General features: G+C 35.5%; 1 protein-coding gene across 1 annotated transcript in view; it reads right to left on the reverse strand.

Annotated features, from left to right (window-relative positions):
- The window catches only part of ARL1 (ADP ribosylation factor like GTPase 1), a 284,363-nt gene extending 263,147 nt beyond the window's left edge, over positions 1–21,216 (reverse strand). Inside the window, exon 1 of the mRNA XM_044087773.1 lies at positions 21,072–21,216. Coding sequence (XP_043943708.1) covers positions 21,072–21,075 — 4 coding nt within the window. The 5' untranslated portion in view covers positions 21,076–21,216. The remainder of the gene's footprint in view (positions 1–21,071) is intronic.
- Between the last annotated feature and the right edge of the window lie 4,708 nt (positions 21,217–25,924).

A 25,924-nucleotide genomic window follows, 5' to 3' on the forward strand; every position in this document is an offset into this window, starting at 1 on the left:
TAATTAAATCAAAATGTGCTTCAACAAAGTATTAGCTTAAGGATGTGCACACTTATGCAACCAGCTTATTGCACTTTATTTTTTTATATTTTTCCCCTAACAGATTTGTTCATTTTTCAATTGAATTGTACAGGTTATAGGTCACATTAAATGTGGGAAAAGTTTGGAAATTATTTATTGTGGTCTCATTTTTATATCACAAAAAAATGGCAATTTAACAGGGGTGTGTACACTTTTTGTATACACTGTAGCTGCAGTGTTTCATGATGTCAAACAGAGTCATCCCTACAAATAAAGTTAAATTAAAAAAATTAATAGTTTTTAGTCTGTTTTACTTTCCTGATTATGAAGGGTAATCAACTCTCCCCTTTTCTAGTCTTCAGGAATTCCAATATACTCTCATAATTTGTTAAAAAGGCCAATTAATGGAAAAAGGCTGACTAATGGAATGATCAGTTTCTCCCCTCAGTTTTCCAGTAATGTTGTTGTGTCTTTCGGCTTTTTCCCCGATTAGGGGTCGCCACAGCGGAACTCCGGTCCGCTAATGATTGGCAGTAGATTTTTACTTGCCGAGTTGCCAGCCCTGACGCACAACCTTCAACGAAGGTACACCCATTCACGCATGTCTCCACACAGAAGACGCTCTAGCTGAGAATCGAACAGGACAACGTCTTACTGTGAGGCGACAACGCTACGGCAGCACCACCACTGCGGATCTCAGTTTTCCAGTAATACCTATGTAAATACCATCAGGCCCAACTGCCTAATCCACATTCATTTTTTTTTTAATGTTCTTTAATGTTCTTTCCCTGCACTGGCCTCCAATGAAAAGAAACTTTAACTGCATGTTCTACCCTCTAACCTATGTAAATACCATCAGGCCCAACTGCCTAATCCACATTCATTTTTTAATGTTCTTTCCCTGCACTGGCCTCCAATGAAAAGAAACTTTAACTGCAAGTTCTACCCTCTAAAATCAACTAAGCCAGACCCTTAATTATTTATGTAAACTCCAGATTCTCACTGTTCTAGACAGTCGCTCCCACAGATTCTTACAAAGTCAAAATATCTGACTTGAAAACATAATACAATTATACATATAGAAGAAGTGGATCAGCTATGTTGAAATTGGCCCAAATATTTATTTGAGAACCTTCCATTGAGCCTTTTAATATAGTACACACCTTAAACTGTGTTTTTTCATGAATCACCTCTCGGTTAACAAACCGATATCTGTCACTGTCTACACCTTTCAAAAGTATCCTACTATCCAAGGAGGATAGGTTGCACTTAGCAAATTAACTGGGGTTGATTTTAGTTGTTAAACAGTGTACTTGTATATGTTTAAGTAAGTCTTACTTCAGTACTCCCTAATTTACACATGGTCTAAATTTCCATTAAGAGAGTATTAACCAAGTGCAACTGGCTCACATTTTAAAGTACCAAAGTATTCATCTTACTTGCATTTTTGAATACAGAGACTGATGCATCAGATCTGACTCCAGATATCTATCAACTCTAACATAAAATGTTCTACATTTAATCCTTGTTCCTAGTGCTGTCAACATAGACCAAGAATTACTGTTAGGACAGTTAAAAGGGTGACCATGACATGGCTTGTTAAAAGTGGCACCAAGAGCATTACTTCAACATACCCTAGAAACACTAATTCGATATCCTCTCAACAGTCTATAGCAGACAAAGCACAGATTTAACATCTGAAGACATAAATACATATCAGTACTATGTAACCCTAAGAAATGTCTAGTGAATCTTCCCCCCGAACCCACACAAAATGATGACTAGCCGTCAATTACCTGCCCAACTATAACTGAATAAACAAGGAGAATAGAGGTCATTGTTACCAACAATACAGTATGCTAACTCAGTCTCACCAGGATGAAAGCCAAAGCACTGGCATCAAATGTTAAGTCTTGCCAAAATAAAAAATTGTTAGTTTCGTCAACTAAACATTGGTGTAACAAAAAACTATAATTATACCATAAGTGTTTTTAATTTTTTTTTTATTCTTATTTTTATTCTTATTTTTATTTATTTTCACATGCCATGCTCTAGTAAAAGTATAAGATTATGATTTTAGAACAATTTTAATTTTATATCAAATGAAATATATTTACTTAGAATGGAATTAACTTAATTACAGAATTGATTTAATTAATAAAATGTTTATTGGATGATTTTTTTTTTTTAGGGGGAGGGATATTTAAAGAGGACTGATCACTTTGTTTCATTCATCTGATGAAGTCTTTGGGATTAAGACGAAAACGCTGTATGCATTTTGTTGCGTTAAGGAAGTTAAATAAAGAGTGCATCCCTCGGACTGTATAGTGTGGCCGTTTCATTGGTATCGGATTTAACTGTGCAATTGTGTGTTTTTGGTTTGAAATATTCCAAATTTCTTTTACCAAAGTACACTTGCTGACAGTTAACTTCATTGCTTCATGTTAACACCTTTACTAAATTATCACTTAAGACACAGCCAAACGTACATGTATATAAAAGAAATAAACCATATTAATATGTTCAGTTACAAACATTATACATATTATTCTTCTACTCCTTACATTTCAGAAACGATACCAAGGCAACCTACCTCTCCTTGTACAGAAAACACTTCTCCTTTCCCAGCTTTCAAACCCACCATCACTGAATCTCCTAATGTCCTGCAACTTCTTGTTTCCTTCTTCATTGCGACTTCCCCACCACCTGACATCTATAAAACAGATTCCTGTACTCAATTATGCTCCACTTCAGTTTATCCTCTGTTCTTCTCCTCCTACTGTACCACCTTTCAATGATTCAATAATATCTCACAACATCTTCCACTCTGTTCCAACCACCTATCCATACTTCCTCTTTACACTCTCTACACATTGCACCAAATCTATTTAATATTGCCCTTCACCTTTATTCCAAATATAGGTTGACTAACTGCACTTCAACTCAAACTAAAACAAAATTAATTGTAAGAATCCTCAAAAAAAAAAGTATGCATAATTTCCCTATATATTAAAATCCTTCTAGGAGGAGATATACACCCTAATCCTGGCCCCACCTATCACAGTGAACATAAAACATAATTCTCTCCTACACAATTCTGTAACCCAGCAACAGCCAGTCCCCAACCTTGGTGATCTAATATTTCCTGCAATAAATGTTAAAAGTATAAAAAATAAACCTGCTGAACTACATGCCTGGATTACCCAACATAAACTTGATGTTCTCACTGTAACTGAAACTTGGCTTAAACCCAGTATAAACAACTCCAAAGTTATACCTCCTGACTATAATATCACCCGTAATGACCGGACAAAGAGGAAAGGTGGTGGTACTGCTTTAATATTTGCCAGCACCTACCACATTTAGTCTTGTAGCAAACCAACAACAAAATCCAGTTCAGTAAATCTTACTTCTTTCCTCAAAATAAACAATTATAGACAAATATGTATTTGTGGCAAAGCAGTTAGTGTTTTCACCTCACATCAAGAGGTTCCCCAGTTTGATTCTCAGCAGAGATGCCCTTTGTGTGAAGTATGCATGCCCTCCCCGTGTTCTAGTGGGTTTCCAAAGACATGCAGTAGGTGGACTGGACACTAAATTGGCCACAGGTGCAAGTGTGCACGTGAATGTGTGGTATGGAAGAACTACCGTGGCAGGGCGAGCAACCCAGTGGTGTAAACCTTGTCTCTAGTTGATTGTCACTGAAGTGACACCCTGACCCCATGTACAAAAGTGGGGAAAAGGGCGTTGTGGATGGATGGCTGTATTACTGTCCTTTACATCCCTCCTGGTGACAATACAGCTATACTAGAAGATATCCTACATTGGATATCCATAAATATTTCCACAAGAACAAATATTATTAGGTGATATGAATGTCGGGTGGATATAAACTCTAACTTCCCTACATCTAGCATGAAATGATATGGTTTCACACAACTAATTAATACCCGCACATATTATAGCAAAACATCAAATTATCTACAAGACTAGATCCTAGTATCAGACCCTAGCACCACAGGTACAATGTCAGACTCTCTCAGTGATCATCTTCCAGTCTATACGACTGAACACCTCACATACCCAGTTAAACAGCATATTTATAAAACAAACACATAACCTTTCCAAAATTAACCCAGAAATGTTCATTTCTACACTATCTATTAACTCTTACTATCAATAAATCCACCCCTCAGATGATGCTGTAATGGAATTCAATACAATTTTTTTAAATATCCTAAATAGCCTTGCACCTCCTAGAAGGAAGAGACTGAAAACAAATAATGCAATTTGGCTATCCAAAAAGACTAGAATGCTAATGCAGAATAGAGAAAAATCATGGAAAGACTTTTTAACGTCTAGTCTTTTTAGTTCTCCAGATGAGAGTTTATTTAAATAATTTTTTTTTAATGAACACTTTCTCTTGTGGAGAATGCAGTAATTGTTCTAATGTTGTCCCTAGTTTTGGTAAAGTAAATGGTGTTTATTTTCCCCTTCTGATAGATTTTCCTGTGACAGTTAGGGCATTATATATGCCCCAAGGTGTCCTTGCAATTTGTATTATATAGGGGAAAGTAAAAGGAAATTTAGAACTAGACTGCCAAGAACATGTTAGGGACATAAAAAAGAACAAAATCTAAAGTAATATAGCTATGCATTTTAAAGAAAGACAAAATCTAAAGTAATATAGCTATGCATTTTAAAGAAAGACACAATAATGATTTTTCTTTACTACAGGGTTGTGTTTGTGTTCTGGAACAGATATCTGTACAAGTTGGTGAAATATGCAGTGTTAGAGAAACTACTTTATAAAGAATCTATTTATATTTTAAAGTACGATACGTTGTTACCTGTAGGTTTAAATTTGGAAATTAATTGGAAACAATTGCTATGTAATGAGTGCTGATTAATGGATTATATAAGAGGTTCTACATTTGAGTCTCTGCATTACTCCTGCAAGGCTGTGTGTCGAGGCACCAGTGTTCAGTGTGCTTTTTTATTAAACTTTCTTACTGTGGCCGGTTGTGGATTTTTCATCTTTCTGCTGTGAGTTGTTTTGCTAAAAAGCATGGACAGAATGGCAGAAATATAAAACACCTCAATATATTGAAAACGTCAGAATGCTTCACAATCATACTAAAAAGCAAATAACTGAAAACAAAACAACTTTCAGAACAATACTAAGCACAACCCTAAAAAGTGCTGGACATTCATTAAAGAAATCTTACAACCTGGCCAAAAGTTCAACTTAAACCCCTCTCCCAATAACTCACTACTCGAAACTGCAATACAGTTCAACTATTATTTTACAGATAGTACAGCATCGCTAACCAAGGATTCCTCAACATCTACTTACAAACCTGCCCAACAGCCACATATCACCACATCCACTTTCCCCTTCAAACCTGTATCCAAGTCCTATTTTAAAACTACTCTTAAAGGAGAACTGCGCGCACACACACACACACACACACACACACACACACACACACACACACACACACACACACACACAGGTTGCGGTTTCCCACATTTTAACACCATTCTGGGGCTATTTACATGTTTTTAATATTTTTATACGCAATTTCTCAGTCTGATCATATGGGGTCTGGCATCTTGAAGTAATTCTGATCGTTTAGTCTGCCTCTAGGTATCCCACAATGCAGTGCTTCTCTGTAAAAAAATTACATCACACAGGCCTCCTTCCTCCTAAAGCTCCTATCACTGCATTGATTTTACATGCATACAGCTCTGTCTTCCATACTTCCGCGGTGGTGCAGTGGTAGCGTTGTTGCCTCACAGCAAGAGGTTCTCCTGTTTGAATCTCAGCTGGAGTGCAGGGAGTGCCTTCTGTGTGGAGTCTGCATGTCCTCCCCACGGTTGGGTGGGCGTTCGAAAGACATGCGTAAATGGGCATGCCTTCATTGAAGGTTGAACGTCAAGCTGGCACCTCGGCATTCATCAAAATCTACTGCCAATCATTAGCGGACCGAAGTTCCACTATGGCGACCCCTAACCGGGAACAGCCGAAAGACAACAACAGCGCTGTCTTTGTCAGTTTAAAGTAACATTTCATGCTGTTCAATGACAACTTAAAACACAAATAATGCAAATGCCACAGAACAGACTTTCAAAGTGCTTTTTACTGCTGTTTCTTTTTAGAATGGCTAAACTGCAGTATTTTGTGAAGCCTGAATTGTACTACTTTGACTCATCTCCCATCCCCATTCACACCTAACTTCCCTAGCTGACAAAGTGTTAAAGGTAATTTGAGCTGTTACCTGCTGTGACCGACAGCTCACAGTAGAATCATTGTTCTAGCCTTTATGTCCTGTATGGTTAGGGAAAGGACCAGGGAGCTGTGACATCACAGCATGGGTGAGTTTTTAGGACAGTCATGGTAATATCAGTTTGGGGAGGGAACTGGCCAGAAAACTACCTGTATTCATTTGCCATGATGGGTGGGATAAAAGATTTTTGAAAGTGAAACTACCACAGTACAGTAAGGTACTGTTCTAGTGGAAACGAAAAATATTTGAAATGATGTACTGTTGTTTATTCATAGCAGGGACAGTAAATTGGGAGAAATAAGACGGAAAATTTGAGCATTTAATAACAGAATCCCATTGTTGTCCTTTGAACTGTGCTCTTCTTCAGCTGATGACCTTCCAAGCAAGTACCTAAAGATAGCACCACCAGCATTCTCCATCATGTCTCAATCCTTACAAATACGTCAATCTAGGAATCCTATGTTCCCTCTCTCTGTAAAAACTCACACATTATCACTCTGCACAAAGGAGGGAATTCAACAAACATTAATAACTTTAGACCATATAGCAATCTTATTTCCCCTCACCAAAATACTTGGAAAACTATATTCAAAAACAATTGGTAGACTATTTCCTGCAGGAAGAAAGAACTCCTATCGCCTAAATAACATGGCTTCCATCCTTCCCATAGTACTACTACTGCCCTTCTAACCTACACAGATATGGTCAATAAAGTTAGAGATAATGGCAAACTAGTCTCTTCCTTATTTCTAGACCTGTCTAAAGCCTTCGACAGTTTGTCATAGCAAACTTCTACTTCAAATGCCCTCACTAGATCTCTTTCACCCCACCCTTCTGTGGTTCGAAAGCTACCTGTCCAATATGTATCCATTAGTAAAATAGCACTCCACACTCTCTCCTTACCTCCCAGTCACCACTGGTGTACCACAAGACTTTTTCCTTTTTCCCCTCATCTTTAACATTTTCATCAATGCCCTCTATACTTCCATACAACAAACAGGTCAGCCTAATACAATATGCAGATGATTCTATTCTCGCCTGCATATCTGACAACATGGTACACCTCCAAAAAAATACCCAAAAAGCTTCAAAAGCCACTGAAACATGTCTTTGTAACTCACAACCCATGCTCAACCCAAACAAAGACCAAACTACAACCCCCCCAAATCCCTCTCTCATGAAAAATAAACAAAATGTAAAGTTTTCTCCCTTGATAATACAACCACTGAGGTCACTTATAGCAAACTACTAGCAGTGACACTGAATGAATCTTACATTCAACCTGCATATACAAAATTGGATAAGAAAAACTCATGAAAAATTAGGATGCTTTACAGAGCCAAAAGATTTCTCACTGCTGCAACTAAAACTACACTTACCACTATTTATCTCTGCTCCACTCTTCTTTATGGTGCTCCCAGCCTTTCAAAGTTCCAGGCTTCACAAAAATTAAAACCTGAACAATGCTATTACAAAGTTGCTAAATCTACAGCACATGCCCCTTTAAGAACCCACCACTGTACACCACTGAAAAGCCTTAACTGTTTAGAACCGCCACATCAACAAATACATCATTTCTTACCACCTATAAAATTATCCAGCATCCATCTGCCTGTCCAGCGCTAAAAAAAAAAAAAAAAAAAAAACTATGTTCCCAGTCATTCACTGCAATCCAGTAACCAAAAACTCCTGCCTGTCTACAACCTAGTAAATCTGCTGAGCATTGTCTGCACTCTTACAAAGTCATTAAGGCCTAGAACTCCTTTGCTATATCCATCAGGTCTATACCCTCCCTCCCATCTTTCAAAACCAGTCTGAAAGACTTCCTAGTTAAAAGTTGGCTCTTTTCCTACTCAAAACCAGGGTAAACTATATACCTAAATGTAAAGGGTACCTTCACTCCTTATACCTCCTTACTCTCCCTTCTCCACTTACTTCCTTATTGCTATCTAATTCTCTTCCCCGACTTTCTCTCCAAATATATCATAACCCTGTTTTTCCCTCATTTCATATTGCAGGTCCTAGTTGTATTTGACCAAAAAGAAGACAATAGAAGTCCAAAGTACCTCTTGTAGTTACGAAGCGTTTTTTTTAATGATACTATTAAAAATTACAAAGGGCAAATACAGCCAAGTAAAACCATACAATGACAACAACCTGATAAGAGCTTTCGTCTTGTAAAACATTCAAGACTTCATCAGATGAAATCTATTTTTCACAACACCATTTAAATCTCCCCCTCACGCTGACATCAATCCATACCTCAAACCAGTCACATAAAGTTACTGACACACCCACTCTTCTCCTTTTTTATGTGCATACCATTTAATAACCATAATTTATTTATTTAACTACCTAAAAAACTTTCTATCTAAACCTAAAATTAACCTTAATTATAAATTTAGCACAGAAACAGTGATTTTTTTTTTTTTTTTTACTTTTACTTTTACTATATCATCTTTCAAGTGCTTTTAATCTTAAAACACTAGTCATCAAAACGTGCTCATCAAGGCCTGGGTAACTAGTTGCATTTAATCATAGCTGCCAATACAATTCTTTCTTTTCATGAAGGACTGTCTAGGGTCCACTTCTTTCATTCTGCATCACCTGTTCCAGAATAATAAACTTAAACCAGTGTTTATTATTCAAGGCAATATGCTTGGCTAAAGCATTGTTATTGTTATTTTTCTTAAAGTCATAACAATGTTCATAAATACGTTCTGACTTTTCGGTCTTACCTATATAAAATGCAGTGCACAGTTGACATAGTGTTGCACATACTACACTTGTGGTACAATCATATCAGTCACATTATAGACATGTTTCCCAAAAGACTTTTTTTACAATAATTACAACATTCACAGCAATGCATCCTACAAGTCGCTGCAGACTCTGAAGTGTATGCTGATCTTTCCAAAATACATTTTAAAGTTAACCCTTTTCTGTAAACAATGCAGGGACTGTCATCCAATTTATAATGTACGTCCAAATCTTCTTGCAAAATAACCCAGTTCTTCACCCATATTGCCTAGATTCGGTCACTCCCCAAATTATATGTAATAATATACCTTGACGACTGGATGGGAGATAGGAAAATTTACCCCGGGGATCACATCAGTCGCCCTGCTAGATAGGGGTCCAGGGAAGTAAATATTGTGGGAAGAAACAGCCAGGGAATTGCTATGGCTAGGCTTGTATAGGCCCTAGGGCCGATAGCCTAGTACCAACCTATGAACCTATAACAGCCCCCTCACACTTATAATGCTTCATAGTTTTATCTAAATCTTTTATTCCTTTACTAACTTCCTTTTCACTTCTACCTAGAAATGGTTTGAAAATCCCTATGGCTATTTTCTCCACTACTTTTTGCTTCACATTATTAATCAGACTAAGAGGGTAACCCCTACTCTCAAACATGTTTTTTTAATTTTTTTCACTTCTACCTAGTAATGGTTTGAAAATCCCTATGGCTATTTTCTCCACTACTTTTTGCTTCACATTATTAATCAGACTAAGAGGGTAACCCCTACTCTTAAACATGTTTTTTTAATTTGTCATACTCCTGTAAAAAATCTTATGTTCTTGTTACCATCCTGGCCGCTCTTACGAATTGGCCCTCTACTACAGATTTCTTTTGCGTAACCAGATGTGCACTATTATAATGAAGTGAGCTATTAGAATGCGTTGGTTTTCTACAAGTAGAAGCAATGTACTTGCTATTCTCAACATCCTTTTCTAACATCACATCCACATAGGGAATCCTAGATATATTCAGCTGAAAAGTGAATCTAAGAAAAGATGTAGTCCTATTAATATATTCCTGAAAACTGTTTAAATCAACTTGACTACCTTTCCATAAGATATTTATCATCCAGGCAGCGTATGTACATCTTTAAACAATTTTTATTCTCACTGCCCAATAAAAAATGTCCTTTCCCAAATAGCCATCACAATTCACATCACAAAGAGCCCCCACAACTTGCAACCATAGCTACTCCTTCCTTTTGTAAAAAGTATTTACCTTTAAAATAGAATAAAATTGTTTTTCAACACTAGTTCTAAAAGTTCTTCATATAGGTTAACTTTTGTCTGATCAATATTATAAAAACCCAAAAATCCACAAAACCAACCAAGTCATTCTTCATGTGGAATAACTGTGTACAAATCTTTAACATCAATAGCCACTAACACGTCATTATTGTCATATTGCACACTATTAATTTTATTAAGGAAATCCCATGAATCCTTACAGATTTGCTTTTCTTTTTCTACTAGGTGTTTTAGATGGTAGTCTAAACACTTGGCACACACACTAGTTATTGTCCCCCTAGCATCTACTATTGGGCGCAAAGGGGGATCGTTTACATCTTTATGGATTTTAGGGATCCCAAAAATATTAGGAGTAACTGAAAAGTTAATGTTCAAATAACTGAATTCTTCAACTGTGACCCTACTGTCAATAAACAGGCCTCTGATCTGTATTTTTACTTTATTATAGGGGAGATTTAAACCTATTTTAGGAAGTCGATTTATTGGGGAAACATCTAAAAGAGTAGGGGATGAACCAGGAAGGGAAAACAATTTCATCATGGATTATTGTGGACAGGCAGTCCATATTAGAAAGATTTTAGAAGAAGAATGGATGAAATTTGGGGAATTATCAGATCTTAGTCATCTATTTAAGGAACCATTGAGATGTACCTACCGTAGAGGTAGAAATTTAAAATCTATTTTAGAAGGTCAAAAAGGACAGAAAAGGATTAAGAGAACTAAAGTAGGTACATTTAAATGTGGTAAGTGTTCACAGTGTATGTATATTTGTGGTAATAACACCATTTACATTAAAAGCAGGGACATATTAATAGAGAGTAAGTATTTTGCCAATTGTGACACAAATGGTATCATTTATTTAGCTCTATGTAAAGTATGCGAAGCATTTTATGTTGGAAAATCCGAAAGGAAATTAAAAAGAAGGATTTATGAACATTATTATGAAATGAGAACAAATAATTCCAAGAATGCTTTGTATAGACACAAAATGGATTGTCCCCTAGCAGTTTACAATTTTTTTGTTTTAGAAGTAGTTGAAAAAGAAAAAAAAAGGGGAGGACAATGGGAAACATCAATTGAATACAAAGAGTTGCTTTGGCAATTATTTTTGGAAGCAAATAAACCACCTGGATTAAATGATGTTATCTCCATAACCCCTGTATTAAAAATAAGGGCAGCTAAGTTGCAGATGGTGAAAAAGCTTTTAATACTTATTTTAAATTTTAACATCTGTACATTTTTAAACCTTAATATATTAAACTTTAAATATATTTATAGATTTTGTTGCTGATATTTATACTTGTATTCTCAATTAATTATTTGTAACTTTGTTGTAATTTATATCTGAATATTTTTGAAAAATTAGTGTTTTTAATATTGTATATATTGATTCAGATAAGATGCAATCTCCAAGAGAAACTGTGAATTAATGAATGGAGTCACTTCAATTTTTATGATTTTGTGTAGGTAATGCCACTTTTACATATATTTATATATATGTATATATATATATATATATATATATATATATATATTTTTTTTTTTTTTTTTTTTTAAAAAGTCTAGGTTTTTAAATGTTCAACTTTGACCACTAGATGTCGCTAAAGTATTATGAAATTAAGCATAAGGGCAATACTTTTTAGACAAGGACATATGTATTTTTTAAATTGTTAAAGGATATATATGTTTTTTAATGATATGAGTATGTGTCAGGAAAATGTATGTTTGTTATTTAGTTATTAATGTATTAAAGATGATGCTATATGATGATGTAAAGTTCAGTATAAGTTTAGTAAGCTGTTTAGCTTTTAGTCTTTGTTTGAATTAATTAATTGTCTTCAAGTGTATGATTGTCAATTAGTGATGTTAATATATAAGGGCATGAGATTGAGGGTTTTATGTTGTCTGATGAAGTGAAGCGTAAACGAAAACGTATTGTGGAGTGTTTCAAGCATTAATGTACCAGTTGTTGCAACATTAAATCAACGAACTATCAACTGCAGCTTTATTTCCTCATAGTGCTTTCTACTGAGTTTGGTCATTTTGGGCACTAGTTTCCATTTTTCTTGGTTGGTGTGTACTGTTTGGATATGGAGGAGAGCGTGCAGAATTTGAAGAGTTCGGTGGAAAATGGTTTGCAGCAGAACAAGTTTGACAAACTTTCCGACCAGCTTACGCAGCTGATTGAGCTGCTTACTCAGAGGGATTCCCCAATGCTGACGTCGTCGTTTGAATTCCCGTGTAACCAGGAAATGAGATTGAAAGGTGAGAACGCTATTGGTTTGCCGTGCAGAAGCAGGAAACCGCAAGCATCACCGGATGAAGGAGCTGGACACCAGGGAAGCAGAGCGAGGTTCGACAATGGCGTGGGGGCATCGCGTCGAAGTAAAAGAAGGGAGGATGTTGTTGTTCATGAACCAGCAGCTGAACGATCAGCCAATATGGATTTGCCCACAGTGTTCCTCAATACATCGAGTGATGGAACTACACTAAGAATCAATCGTAGAGATGATTCTAATAAGGATATTCCACCTCAAGCCACCAGACCTAAACAGACTTTGTTGGTCGAGAGAAACGATGGACAACTAAGTAAGGAAGCTGTGCGTGGAGTAGGCAGAAAATGCATGGAAGCCCAGAGGTACAATATTGACTTTAACAATGTGGTACATAAACAGTTTAGTTTCAATGATAAAAAAGCGACTATTAGTAATGAAAATGAGATTAATTTAACTTATGAGCTAAATATGAAAAAATTGGATGAAATGTTGTTCAAATTTAAAAATTTGGAGTTAGAAAATATATATTTAAAAGAATGTATTAGGTTAGAAATAGTCCCAAAAGGACTAAGAGTGTGCAAGTTCCCTAATAAAGTTATTGAAGGAAGTGATTTCCATCTTAGGTTAGAAATAGTCCCAAAAGGACTAAGAGTGTGCAAGTTCCCTAATAAAGTTATTGAAGGAAGTGATTTCCATTTAGAGTTAATAAACATTTTTAATAAATGCGGTTTAGATATTTTAAAGGTGATGATGAAGGAAAATGAAAGAGAAATAGATTTGTTAAGTAATGTTATTGATAAATTGAATGATAAAATTATTAAGGACCTACTTTTCTCTATTGATGAAAATCAGAGAAGGTATTATGATATGTTGAAAAGAATTGATAGAAGCATTAGTAATGTCTTTCAAAGGAAAAGTAGAAAGTTAGATAGGGATATTCAGGAATATAAAAATAAAGTAAGCTATCCCAAACCTAGAAATAATAATTTTACAAGTCATGAAAGACATGTATCTGTATGGTCTGAGAATGAACAACCTAATAATGATGAAATTAGTGAGAATAATGTAATAGGTGATTTCAATGATTTGTCAGAGTTTCCCCCATTGAGAAGATCAGAAAGAATCAGGAATTATCAGAATAACCACCAGCAAAATTTTCAGAGAGGGGGGAGGGGGTGTGTGTATGGCCATTACAACAGGAATTACCAACGCTGGTAACAGATGAACAGTTTTCTACATCACATTTGGATAAACAGATAAAGGTGGATGGACCAATACACGGTCTTTTAGGTTATAATATTTACAATTATAGCCATATTAATATACAGGACATGCACTTTAAGTTGTTTTCTAAAGGGTTAAAATTTGTTCCTAATAGAAAGGCAGATATCAGGAAAGTCCTAATAGATTTGAAGCTTTTTCTTAGGAAGAAAAATTTTGAAATTTTATACAATGGACAGTTTTCGAGTATACAAGGTAGTGAAAGGTTTAAGAGGTGTAGTACCTTTAATCCCCCCTTGCACACACAATTAAAAAACTTTGAGATCCTAATGGAAAAAAGGATTAGGAATGAACTAGGTAGAAACAAAATAGCATTTAATTTATCAAAGGAAGAGAATTTGTTGCTGAACAGTTTAAGTAATGACAAAAATATCAGGATTTCCAAGCCTGACAAAGGGGGAGGGACGGTTGTCATGGACCATCTATTTTATGAAGAAAAAATGATGCAAATACTTGAAAATGAGGAAAGATATATTAGAGCATCCCTTAACGAGATAAATATAGGGAACAAGAAAGTATATATGGTGCTCAATGATTTATTATTAGAAGGATCAATTGATCATCAAATATTTCAATATATGCATGTAGAAAAACCAAGGGTACCGTCGATATTTGGTGTTCCCAAGGTGCACAAAAATATATTGAGTCCCCCCTTGCGACCTATTGTAGCCTCTGAAAACTCAGTCACAGCACCTATAGCTAAGTGGCTGGACACAAAATTAAAAGTAGTTTCAACTACAGGTAATGGGGTTGTGAAAGATTCATGGGAATTATTACAGCAACTTTCACAAGAAGTGTTTGATGAAAATATTATTTTTACACTATTGATATGGTTGATTTATTTTCTTCTATACCCCATGATGATGGCATGAAGTTGTTTGAAGAGGCTTTGTTAAATTACGGAAAGTTTGACAATAATGATTTTCGGCTGATACTTACCTTGATGGAGGTAGTACTTTCCAATAGCTTCATCCATTTTGAAGGTGAATTTTTCAAACAAATTCAGGGAGTAGCAATGGGGGCCAGATGTGCCCCCACGTATGCTAATATCATATTGTCAGCTTGGGAAAATGAATTTATCAATTCAAAGTTTAGTTCATGCTGGAAGCTTTATAGGCGCTTTCTTGACGTTATGTGTTTTTTATGGGTTGGTACAGATGATGCATTTCAAATGTTTTATAAACATATTTCTGAATCTACTGGCTTCTTAAAATTCACATTTCAAAGTGATAAGAATGAATTAAAATTTTTGGATGTCAATGTTGGTAAGGGTGAAACAGGATTTTTTTCTAAGATATATAGAAAGAAAATGTATTCTAATTCCTACTTGTCCTTTGGAAGTGCACATCCCTACCATCAGAAGAAAGGGATAGTTAAGGGGCAGTTTGTAAGGGCAAGTAGAATGACATCAAGAGAATTTGATTTCAATGAAGAATGTGACACTCTTTACAAAATGTTTATCGAAAGAGGATACCTGCCAACATTGATTAGAAGTATAGAGAAGGAAGTTAGGGATGAGAGAAAGGGGAGATTTAAACCTATTTTAGGAAGTCGAATTATGGGGAAAACATCTAAAAGAGTAGGGGATGAACCAGGAAGGGAAAACAATTTCATCATGGATTATTGTGGACAGGCAGTCCATATTAGAAAGATTTTAGAAGAAGAATGGATGAAATTTGGGGAATTATCAGATCTTAGTCATCTATTTAAGGAACCATTGAGATGTACCTACCGTAGAGGTAGAAATTTAAAATCTATTTTAGAAGGTCAAAAAGGACAGAAAAGGATTAAGAGAACTAAAGTAGGTACATTTAAATGTGGTAAGTGTTCACAGTGTATGTATATTTGTGGTAATAACACCATTTACATTAAAAGCAGGGACATATTAATAGAGAGTAAGTATTTTGCCAATTGTGACACAAATGGTATCATTTATTTAGCTCTATGTAAAGTATGCGAAGCATTTTATGTTGGAAAATCCGAAAGGAAATTAAAAAGAAGGATTTATGAACATTATTATGAAATGAGAACAAATAATTCCAAGAATGCTTTGTATAGACACAAAATGGATTGTCCCCTAGCAGTTTACAATTTTTTTGTTTTAGAAGTAGTTGAAAAGATACAACGGGAGGACAATGGGAAACATCAATTGAATACAAAGAGTTGCTTTGGCAATTATTTTTGGAAGCAAATAAACCACCAGGATTAAATGATGTTATCTCCATAGCCCCTGTATTAAAAAAATGAGGGCAGCTAAGTTGTAGATGGTGAAAAAGCTTTTAATACTTATTTTAAATTTTAACATCTGTACATTTTTAAACCTTAATATATTAAACTTTAAATATATTTATAGATTTTGTTGCTGATATTTATACTTGTATTCTCAAATTAATTATTTGTAACTTTTTTGTAATTTATATCTGAATATTTTTAATCAATTTCTTGAAAAATTAGTGTTTTTAGTATTGTATATATTGATTCAGATAAGATGCAATCTCCAAGAGAAACTGTGAATTAATGAATAGAGTCACTTCAATTTTTATGATTTTGTGTAGGTAATGCCACTTTTACATATATTTATATATATATATATATATATATATATATATATATATATATTTTTTTTTTTTTTAAAAAAAGTCTAGGTTTTTAAATGTTCAACTTTGACCACTAGATGTCGCTAAAGTATTATGAAATTAAGCATAAGGGCAATACTTTTTAGACAAGGACATATGTATTTTTTAAATTGTTAAAGGATATATATGTTTTTTAATGATATGAGTATGTGTCAGGAAAATGTATGTTTGTTATTTAGTTATTAATGTATTAAAGATGATGCTATATGTTGATGTAAAGTTCAGTATAAGTTTAGTAAGCTGTTTAGCTTTTAGTCTTTGTTTGAATTAATTAATTGTCTTCAAGTGTATGATTGTCAATTAGTGATGTTAATATATAAGGGCATGAGATTGAGGGCTTTATGTTGTCTGATGAAGTGAAGCGTAAACGAAAATGTATTGTGGAGTGTTTCAAGCGTTAATGTACCAGTTGTTGCCACATTAAATCAACGAACTATCAACTGCAGCTTTAGTTCCTCATAGTGCTTTCTACTGAGTTTGGTCATTTTGGGCACTAGTTTCCATTTTTCTTGGTTGGAGTTTACTTTATTATAAGCTTCATTCACTTCTCTACTACTTACTGAAATGTAAGCCTTACCACTTAAGTAGCTTAAACATCTTTTGATTGTACATTTCTTTTGTCATTCCCCCCACCCTCGTCCAGTTTCATAAATCTTAGATTCAATCTTTTAATATGTTCAGTTTCGTTGAGGTAGTTTTTCCTTATATTATAACCACCACTGTAAGTACCTTTTCACAAGAATCTAAAATTGTTTTCACACATCTTTTCAAACATTTGTAATGAGGGGTGAATTGGGGGATTAAATGTATTAGACGCACAAACACTTGACAGCTGGACATATCACCAAACATTAAACTTAAAATTCAATTTTCTAATATAGATTTTAAACTCAATTAACAACTGTGCAATATTGACATGTTTAGCGACCACAAAATTTAAACCTTTTGCCAATGTTTCAACTAAACTTTTACCAACTGGAATTTGCGTAAAATTAAAGTCTTTAAAATTACTGTTGTCATTCATAATGATAGAACAAGGCATACATTCCAGCTCTCTACTATAACTTATTCTTGATAAAGTAATACTAACACAGTCTGTAACAGGAGATAAGCATGCCTCATTACTGTTTATTAAACCTTTTCTTACTGGTTCTGTTCCTTGTTTGGTAAGCCCGTTAATTAGTTTTCTTCAATGGAGTGCATAAACACTTCCACCTATCCCTCATCATTATGAGTAATTAATTGCTCATCAGTTGTTAAAATATTAACAGAGTTTGTTGCAGGCAACAATTGCTCATCATTGCGATCCACACAATCCTTATAAAATAAGTTCTATTGGTTCTTTATCGTCGGTTCCTTTGATTCTGTTGATCCACAGTAGTGTAATTTGTACGTTGCCCCTGATCCCTCATGACTATGGAAGGTCTGTTGTTTAAACTTCCTTGTATTGCATTTGATTTCCCCCTCAGTCTTTCTGACCTCCGCAGTGGCAGGTAATCTAAATGTACTAAAAATCAGCCTGTGTTGTTCGACTGTGGGCGATTACTAGTACTAGTATCATTACGTCGATCCTGCTCATTGGAAGTTGCATGCGTATTAAAGCTGTTGAACTTCCTATTACTCCATACTTGTTCAGGAGGGGGTTTAGGATACACAGTACCATTAATATAATCATTAAGATCTCTTTCCAACTTTTTACATTTATGGTTCCACATTTGCCATATTTTACTATCAATACTAGTAAAAATTCTCCCATAATCATACTTATATCGCTCAAATTTGGACAACTAATAATACTGTTAGCCAAGTCAGTTGTTTCTTTCATTAACTTTTCAATACCAGAATCATTATGTTTGACAAGAATATCCATATATTCATAGCTATGTCTGTTAAACATGTTAATAAGCTCCTTATGGAGTGTGGAGTCCAGTTCTAAACCAGTGGGACACTTCCAAGTTCTCAACCCCTTCTGCACTCTAACTGAACAGTTAAATAACTGTTTTCCAATTGCAGTTTTTTTCAACTTGAATGACTTGTAGTCCATCTTGTCAAACAGGTCATTTAAACCACTTCCTGAGTGTGATTGATTTACTTCAAATGTGCTAGTCTTATTAATGCACTCATTAAAAACTGGCACAATACGTTCTATCAAAGGTCTATTGCAAATATTATGATTACCAGTATTCGGAGGGGCATTGTCACCACTAATGCCATTGCTGGAAAAATTTGATTGTTGATTATGGTTATCAAAACTCAATGAAGGCAGCCCAGAGGGTGGAGGGGGGAAACCTTTGTCCTGGAGTGATAGCATCTAACCATTGGGAAAGTTGCTGAACCAAAAGTGTCAATTCCCAGAAGCTGTGACTCATATTTTCCATATCCATTTGAGAAAAAGTTTGCGATGCTCTGACTACTTCAGAAGTCATGGACCCCTTGTATTTGACCAACTTACATTTAATTTCTCTACAAACTGTCTAAAATTTCTCTAAATATTAAATGACTGTCATATACCTTGTATTGATTTTTAACCAATGTATTTATATTATGTCTAATTTGTTATAATTATTTAGACTGCAAGTTTATTTTTGAAGATTGTTCTTAGAATGTTTTGTAATAATTTGGAGCTTTTCTCTTCAGGCCTCTGCTAAAAATTGGCTTCTACCCAGTTAGACTTTCCCAGTAATCAAATGTCAATAAATAAGTGTACATATATTCTTTTGCATAACTATCAACAAACCAACATTATAGAAATTCTTCAGTTCTAGCTTTTATAACAAGTAAAAGACATCAAACTATCTACTTAAAAAGTGAACAAATGAAGAGTTGAGATTTCCAAGAATATGCAGAAAGGATCAATATGAGAGAGTAAATGAAAACGATTAGTAGGACTAGGGAGACATTTTAATCCACAGTCAAGGTCCATGCAGCAAAAAAAAAATGCAGTGGGGAAACCAGTAGGAGTACGGTGCACAAGTACATAAGAAAAAGTCAGAATTTTGACAGTAGCACTGAAAAGAAAAGGTAGGTCCATACAGAACCACGACAGAGAGAAGAGCACCCGGATTGCTTTAAAATGTATGGAATTTTATCTAGAAGCAAAAAAAGGGAAAAGAAGAGTCAACCTATCAGTTGCGTATAGAAGGTGCAACAAGGTTGACATTAGTAAAAAGGGTGGTTCACATAGGACCACTGAGGACACACAGAGCAGGAAGAAAACCGTACAGCATAGTAGTTGACAACTACATCAAAGTATGTAACAAATGTGAATGACTATTTTAACAGACATTCTGCATCATATAAAAAAATAAACTAGAAGGCTACCCTAACACAACTACAAAAAGAGCTACTTTTACAATGTAGTAATTAAACAGGCTAATGTCCAGAAAAGGGCTACCAAGGTTTCCTCTTTCAAAAAAGGTGAATGAAGAAAAATGAATTAAATAAGTACTTGTTCGGAATCAATCACACACAGGCGTTATCAGTCTGCAGCAAAAAGCAGACCAGATTAAAGCAAAATCAGAAACACTTAACAGTTAATGACCTTTTACTTACGATGTCCAGGTCATCCACTCACTCAACAGAAAATGAAACAAGAGATTAGACCTACTTATATCACTAAACTCAATACTTGTAGATATTCAGTAATAAACGGTAACACATGCCTGTCCCTGAAACAATCTCCCCAATAACGCACTTTGAACATCTCTAAGTTTACAAGAACCGCAGTCACTAGGATTGACACCTTTTCAAATGCCCAGAGTGGGACATTTTTTTGTAGAAACGTTAAATTTTGCAGACAAAACATACCCATGGCCAGTACAAAGGACATAACTTCACTTTTTATATAAATAAAAGGTTACTATTGTAGCATTTTAGTTGCTTATTCTGTTTCTTATAACATTTAGGTGTTTCAGATTTAAAGAAAATATAGGAAATTGTTGTCCTAAAATCCCAGGACATTTGCCATTTTTTCAATTTTTTTGCAGGACACAACTGCCAAAGTGGGACAGGTGGTAACCCTAATAGTCACATTTATCAGAGAAGGTTGCAAAGAATCCTGCATTCCCTGGTAATAAACAGTTCCTCAGCCCTCTTCAGTACAGCCCCACTCATAGCTGTCAGCATCTTAGCACAAAAAAATCTGGACAAAGCCAAAAATAATGGGGGGGATAAAGCCCCAAAATAGGGACAAGTTTAAATACTGCTCTTATAAACCTAGAAGGCTGCTAGAATAAAAGGTCTCAAACTCAAAATGCCTGTCATTATCTAGTGAATCCAATACAAACTGGTTCGCCAGAAAACATAATTTTATGAGATCAAAAATACGAGTCGAAAATCTGGACAGTTGAGTGGTATGGTCCCACTACACCCAAAAATATTAACGTGCCTCTAACCACGACATAAAATGATGCGTAGTTAAAAGGATTACAGTAGCAACATTCGCACCTCAAACGTGATTTAAATGCCCGTAAAAATAATTTATCCTAGTCAGTCCTGATGTCTAATTTTTTACTTACCCATGATGTTGTCCCTTATGATAATCCCTTTATAGGCGTCTTTTCCGCTTCTAGTGAATTAACAGCTACCACTACCACTGCTTGTTAGACTAGGAAGTCAGAGTCTGCACCCAGTGCTGCGGATGTGATGACGTGTCCGAGTCCTCCAAGTAAACGTGATGTTGAGTTCTTCCGCTTAATTTTCGAAGATGCACGCAACCTCAAGAAAAAAAAACTATAGATAAAAATTAAAAATATATAACATGTACTTTAAATTATTCTGTATTGAGTTTTTTGTTGTAATTGGGTGGTTTAGACTTTCGTGTGTTCAGATGTTGATGACTGTTATTTCGAATTGGCTAAAACCAATACTTACTGTTTTTTTTTACTGAGGTATCTTAAGGAAGTTAAAGTTAAAATGTTTTGTCAACTAGGATTTCCTTTGGTGGTTACAGTTTTTTTTTCTGTTTACCTGTGATGTGGAGCAAAAACTAGTCTCCCATCTTACTACATACAAAATTTAGAGAGGTAGCTAAATTAGATCTTGTTGTGCATTTACCCAGCCGAATATAAATTCATGCACACTAATAAATATTACACACAGCTTTCAACCAATTACCTCCAGAATCAGAAACAGATTTTAAAATATTACTATTAATTTGAGACACTGACAGAATACGATAACGTGAATTAGCATGGATTTTCTGAAGTAAAAGTAGTCTATAACTCTTTATTATCAGTTATTAAGTGTGTAATCCACCACCTTTTCATCCCCAAATCACCAATTTTAGTAGGGATTGGGATACTCCCGTTTTACTTTTCTTTTCTGCCACAGTTTTGTCAGAAACAACTCTTTCTACTGGTATGAATACGTCTTTACTAATATAGACTTTGGCTTCTTTGTCATGGCCAGGTTTAAAGCATACACACCATGTTCCCTTTCAATTAAAAACTCCTGTTGTAGTACACCAGTCCAGTTGCTTATTCATACTTTCTTAAAATGAATAGTCTGTTCCTTCCAGGTTCCCTGGTACAGCAGAAAATCTCAGATTTTCTCTGCATGTTCTGTTTTTTAACCCTAATATTTTTTGAAACAGCTCTTCCTGAGAATCCTCATACTCGGCCAGCATAGCTCTCAATTGCAAGGATTTTCGCAGAATGTCCTTATTTTTGTCTCATATTTTTGGTCTGTTCCTCATAAACTCTGTGGCTTCCTGGGAAATCACTAAGGACTGAAATCACTAAATAGTAACACACATTTGAGTTTAAGACTTTGTATCCTCCAGAAAGTGCATGCTAACACAAAACCGGTTATTCTAGCAATTCTTTAGGTATATAAGAGCAGTATTAAAGATATGTCCCTATTTTTGGGCCTTTGTCCCTCAATTATTTTAGGGTTTGTCCATATTTCTTGTGCCAAGAGGTTGGGAGGTATGTCAGCCAGCCTTTTCTTCATTTCAATCTGATTTTTGCAGATTTTCAGATCACCTGAATAATGAAATGTTCGTCATTAGATCACTGCTGCATTAGCCTAAGCTATATGTGTTATGTCCTACCAGGATCAGCTGTCCAGGTCCCAAAATTTAAGGGCTCTTTTCATGTGCCCAGACTGTTGGTAGCCAGCAGGGAGAAAAACAGTGGTCTTGACACCAAGCCATTCAGAGTTTTTCTGCCACTGAAAAGTCCCCTTCTTGTGGTCTTTCAAGGATCAATGGTCAGTTAGCATCTCTCCATAGCTGGGAGCTTAACCATGAAGAGGTTTACAGGTTCCTCAGTTCATTCTTCCTCCAAACACAAGAATAAGTAAATCACTAAATAGTCTTTGCCAATTCAGCAAGCTGCTTCCTTAGCTCAACCATAGATGGGCGAACTTGCAGTAGCCCTTTCAGGTTCCTCAAACCACTCATCTTTTTCCCCAGTTTAGGTTCATAGGTTATAGATTAGTACTAGACTAACTGCCCTTGCGAGCCATTTTAAGCTTAGCCAATTGACCCTTGTGAGACTCAAACCCTGCACCTTGTGTTTGTAAGGCAAACACCTTAACCATTAGGCCACCCTCCCAACCCTTTCATCTGGTGTAGTTCCTCCAGCTACCATGAAACAGAGCTTAGACATGTCCACTGTGGGCCCAGAACCTCTTTTGATGGTCTCAGTTAAAGGAGCATGGAATGATTCTCCGCCTGGCCAGATTAAGATGCCTGTTTTCCATGGTGATGTCCATGATGAGTCAGTCTGCTTCTGTGGAAAGTCCTTTTAAAAAAAGAGAAAAGTTAAACATTTATCTTCCTCTATCTCCATTGCTGTTGCATCAGCTAGGGAGGATTTATTGAACTTAACTCCGGGCTTAGTTCAGACTCTTATCCCTTCAATTCTAGTTATTCTATCGAAATAAATTCTTCTATGTCGGGAGATTCCCAGTGTGATGGACAGAGAATAGAACTGGAGGGAATAAATTCTCTGATTTCTCCTCAGGCTACAAATTCTAATTCTGAGCAGAGTATTTCTTTAAGTTATCCTTTTCTGAAACCATCTCTAGAATGAAACAATATTTTCAGTAGGAACAGAATTACATTCCAGTTTCTTTGAAAAATACTATAACTTGTTACAACTGGAATTTTCTCAGCCTATTGCTGTTTCTTCTGTGATTTCAGCTTTGCAGAATGTTTTAATTACAGCCTACAACATGCCTGACAGCCAGTCTGCAACTGCTAAGAAGACAGAACTTCTCTAGCTGATAAATACTTATTTTTCTCATCCCGAATCTGACCCCTCAGTGATTTCCCTGTCAAATCATTCTGCAACTAAACAGCTAGTTAATGCTAATCCCTCCTCAATTGTCAATAATGGGAACGCTTTTGATGGCTTTGGGAAAACAGTGTATTCTGCTGCTACTCTTATTTTCAGGATTTGTAACTTGTCAATTGAATAGAGAGGTTGTCTGGGATTTGATCCAGCTCTGGGGATCACCTCATATTAATCTGTTCCACTTCATTCATAACAATTACCTGAAGAAATTCTGCTCCAAGATTCCTTGTAGGCAACCTGGAAAATAGATGCATTTTCCTTCCTTTGGATGAAAATGTTCCTTTAAGCCTTTCCACCCTTTCCACTAATATCCAGGATCACTATGAAGATTAAGAAGGGATCCCTAATAAATCATTGTGGTGACTCTCTTCCTTCTGGCCCAAGCAACAGTGGTTCTACCTTCTTTTGGACAATCTTCAAAATAGACTGGATCTATTCACACAAAACAGGGGTTGTTTGATATACCTCAGCTAGAAACAACTTCAACTGATTGCCTGGATAATAGAATCATAATACTTTTAGGCACTCTTTTTTCTTGAGAATGAGCAGCAGGTATTAAAGAAAGTATAGAAACCTGCTACTATGGAATCATCTTTTAGCAAATCGGAAAATAAAAATTCTAGTTGGTGCCACTCTAAGAACCAAGACCTTTTTAAAGCTAGCATGCCTGCAGTTATTTAATACTTGTGCAAGTTATTATCTTCTGGCCTTTCTTATTCCTCTGTCAAGGGTAATCTTTCAGCCATTTCAGAATGCCTGACCATTGATCCCCCTCTTTCGATGCACTTTCATGTAAAGCTGTTTTTGAAAGGGGTTCTGCATTCTCATCCACCTATAGTTGGCGCAGTTGACGCCTCTATGGGATCTTAACTTTGTTTTGGAAAAATTAGTGCTTGTTGCATTTAAACTACCTCATCGGGCTGATTTGAAGTTCTTGACATGGAAGACATTGATGTTTATTGCTCTGATACTTGCAAGAAGAGTAGGGAATTGTTATGGCTAGGCTTGTATAGGCCCTAGTGCTGATACCCTAGTACCAACCTATGAACCTATGAAGAAGAGTATCTGAACTGCAAGGTCTTATGGTGGGTCAACCTTATCTAATTTTCAGCAAAGATAGGTTTACTTTGAGAACTAATCCTTCATTTATGCCTGAAGTGGTATACAAGCTTACATTAAACCATGCTTCCTATCTCCCTGCCTTTTTTTCAGAACATAAAAATAAGGGGGAAATGATTCTTCATGCTCTGGATGTCCACATCCACAGATGATTCAAGTACTATCTTGACAGAACTAAAGCCTTTGGAAATTCTGCTCAGTTATTCATGTCTTTTGAATGCAAGAAAAAAGGACAACCTGTATCAAAGCAATTTTCAAATGGTTGTCTCGTGCTATTTCATTTTGTTATTCTCACCATAGCAGGACAATACCAGGTAGGGTCATAGCACATGTTACTAGGATCTTGGTTTCTTCATTGCCTTTATATATAAACCAATTATAAACATTTTATTTGACTCATTTGTGAAAAAACTACAAGTTAATATGCATTTTGTGAAGAATAAAATGAGACTTAATAACCTTCCATAACAGAGTGGAGTCTATAATTATTCTAGAGGCACCAACTTGGTCCACTGTAAATACTTTTACAAAACACTATAAACTAGACTCATTATCCAGTGCTGAAACAGGCCATTCTCCAGGGACTCCTTGAACTTCATCTTTATTTATTTATTTATTTCCAGTTTGATAACCGGGGAGGTCCACTGGGCTCAAATGGTCCATTTTCAGTGGAGGCCCGGGGAGAAAAGCTCCACATTAAAAACAATTTCACAGATAAAACAATTAAAACAAGCAAGCAATGAAAATTATACATAACAATTAAACAGGTAAAAAGCTCCACATTAAAAACAATTACACAGATAGACAATTAAACAAGCAAGCAATGAATTTATACAACAACAAATAAACAGGCAAGCAAGGAATAACACATTGGTCCAAATTGCTTAGAAACGACAGGTATAGGAAAAGAAGAAGAGCTAGAGGAGGATTCCTTTTCAATTCAAGGTCAA

The sequence above is a fragment of the Protopterus annectens genome, chromosome 11.part0, assembly GCF_019279795.1.
Source record: "Protopterus annectens isolate FY-2018-M chromosome 11.part0, PAN1.0, whole genome shotgun sequence".
Lineage (NCBI taxonomy): Eukaryota > Metazoa > Chordata > Ceratodontiformes > Protopteridae > Protopterus > Protopterus annectens.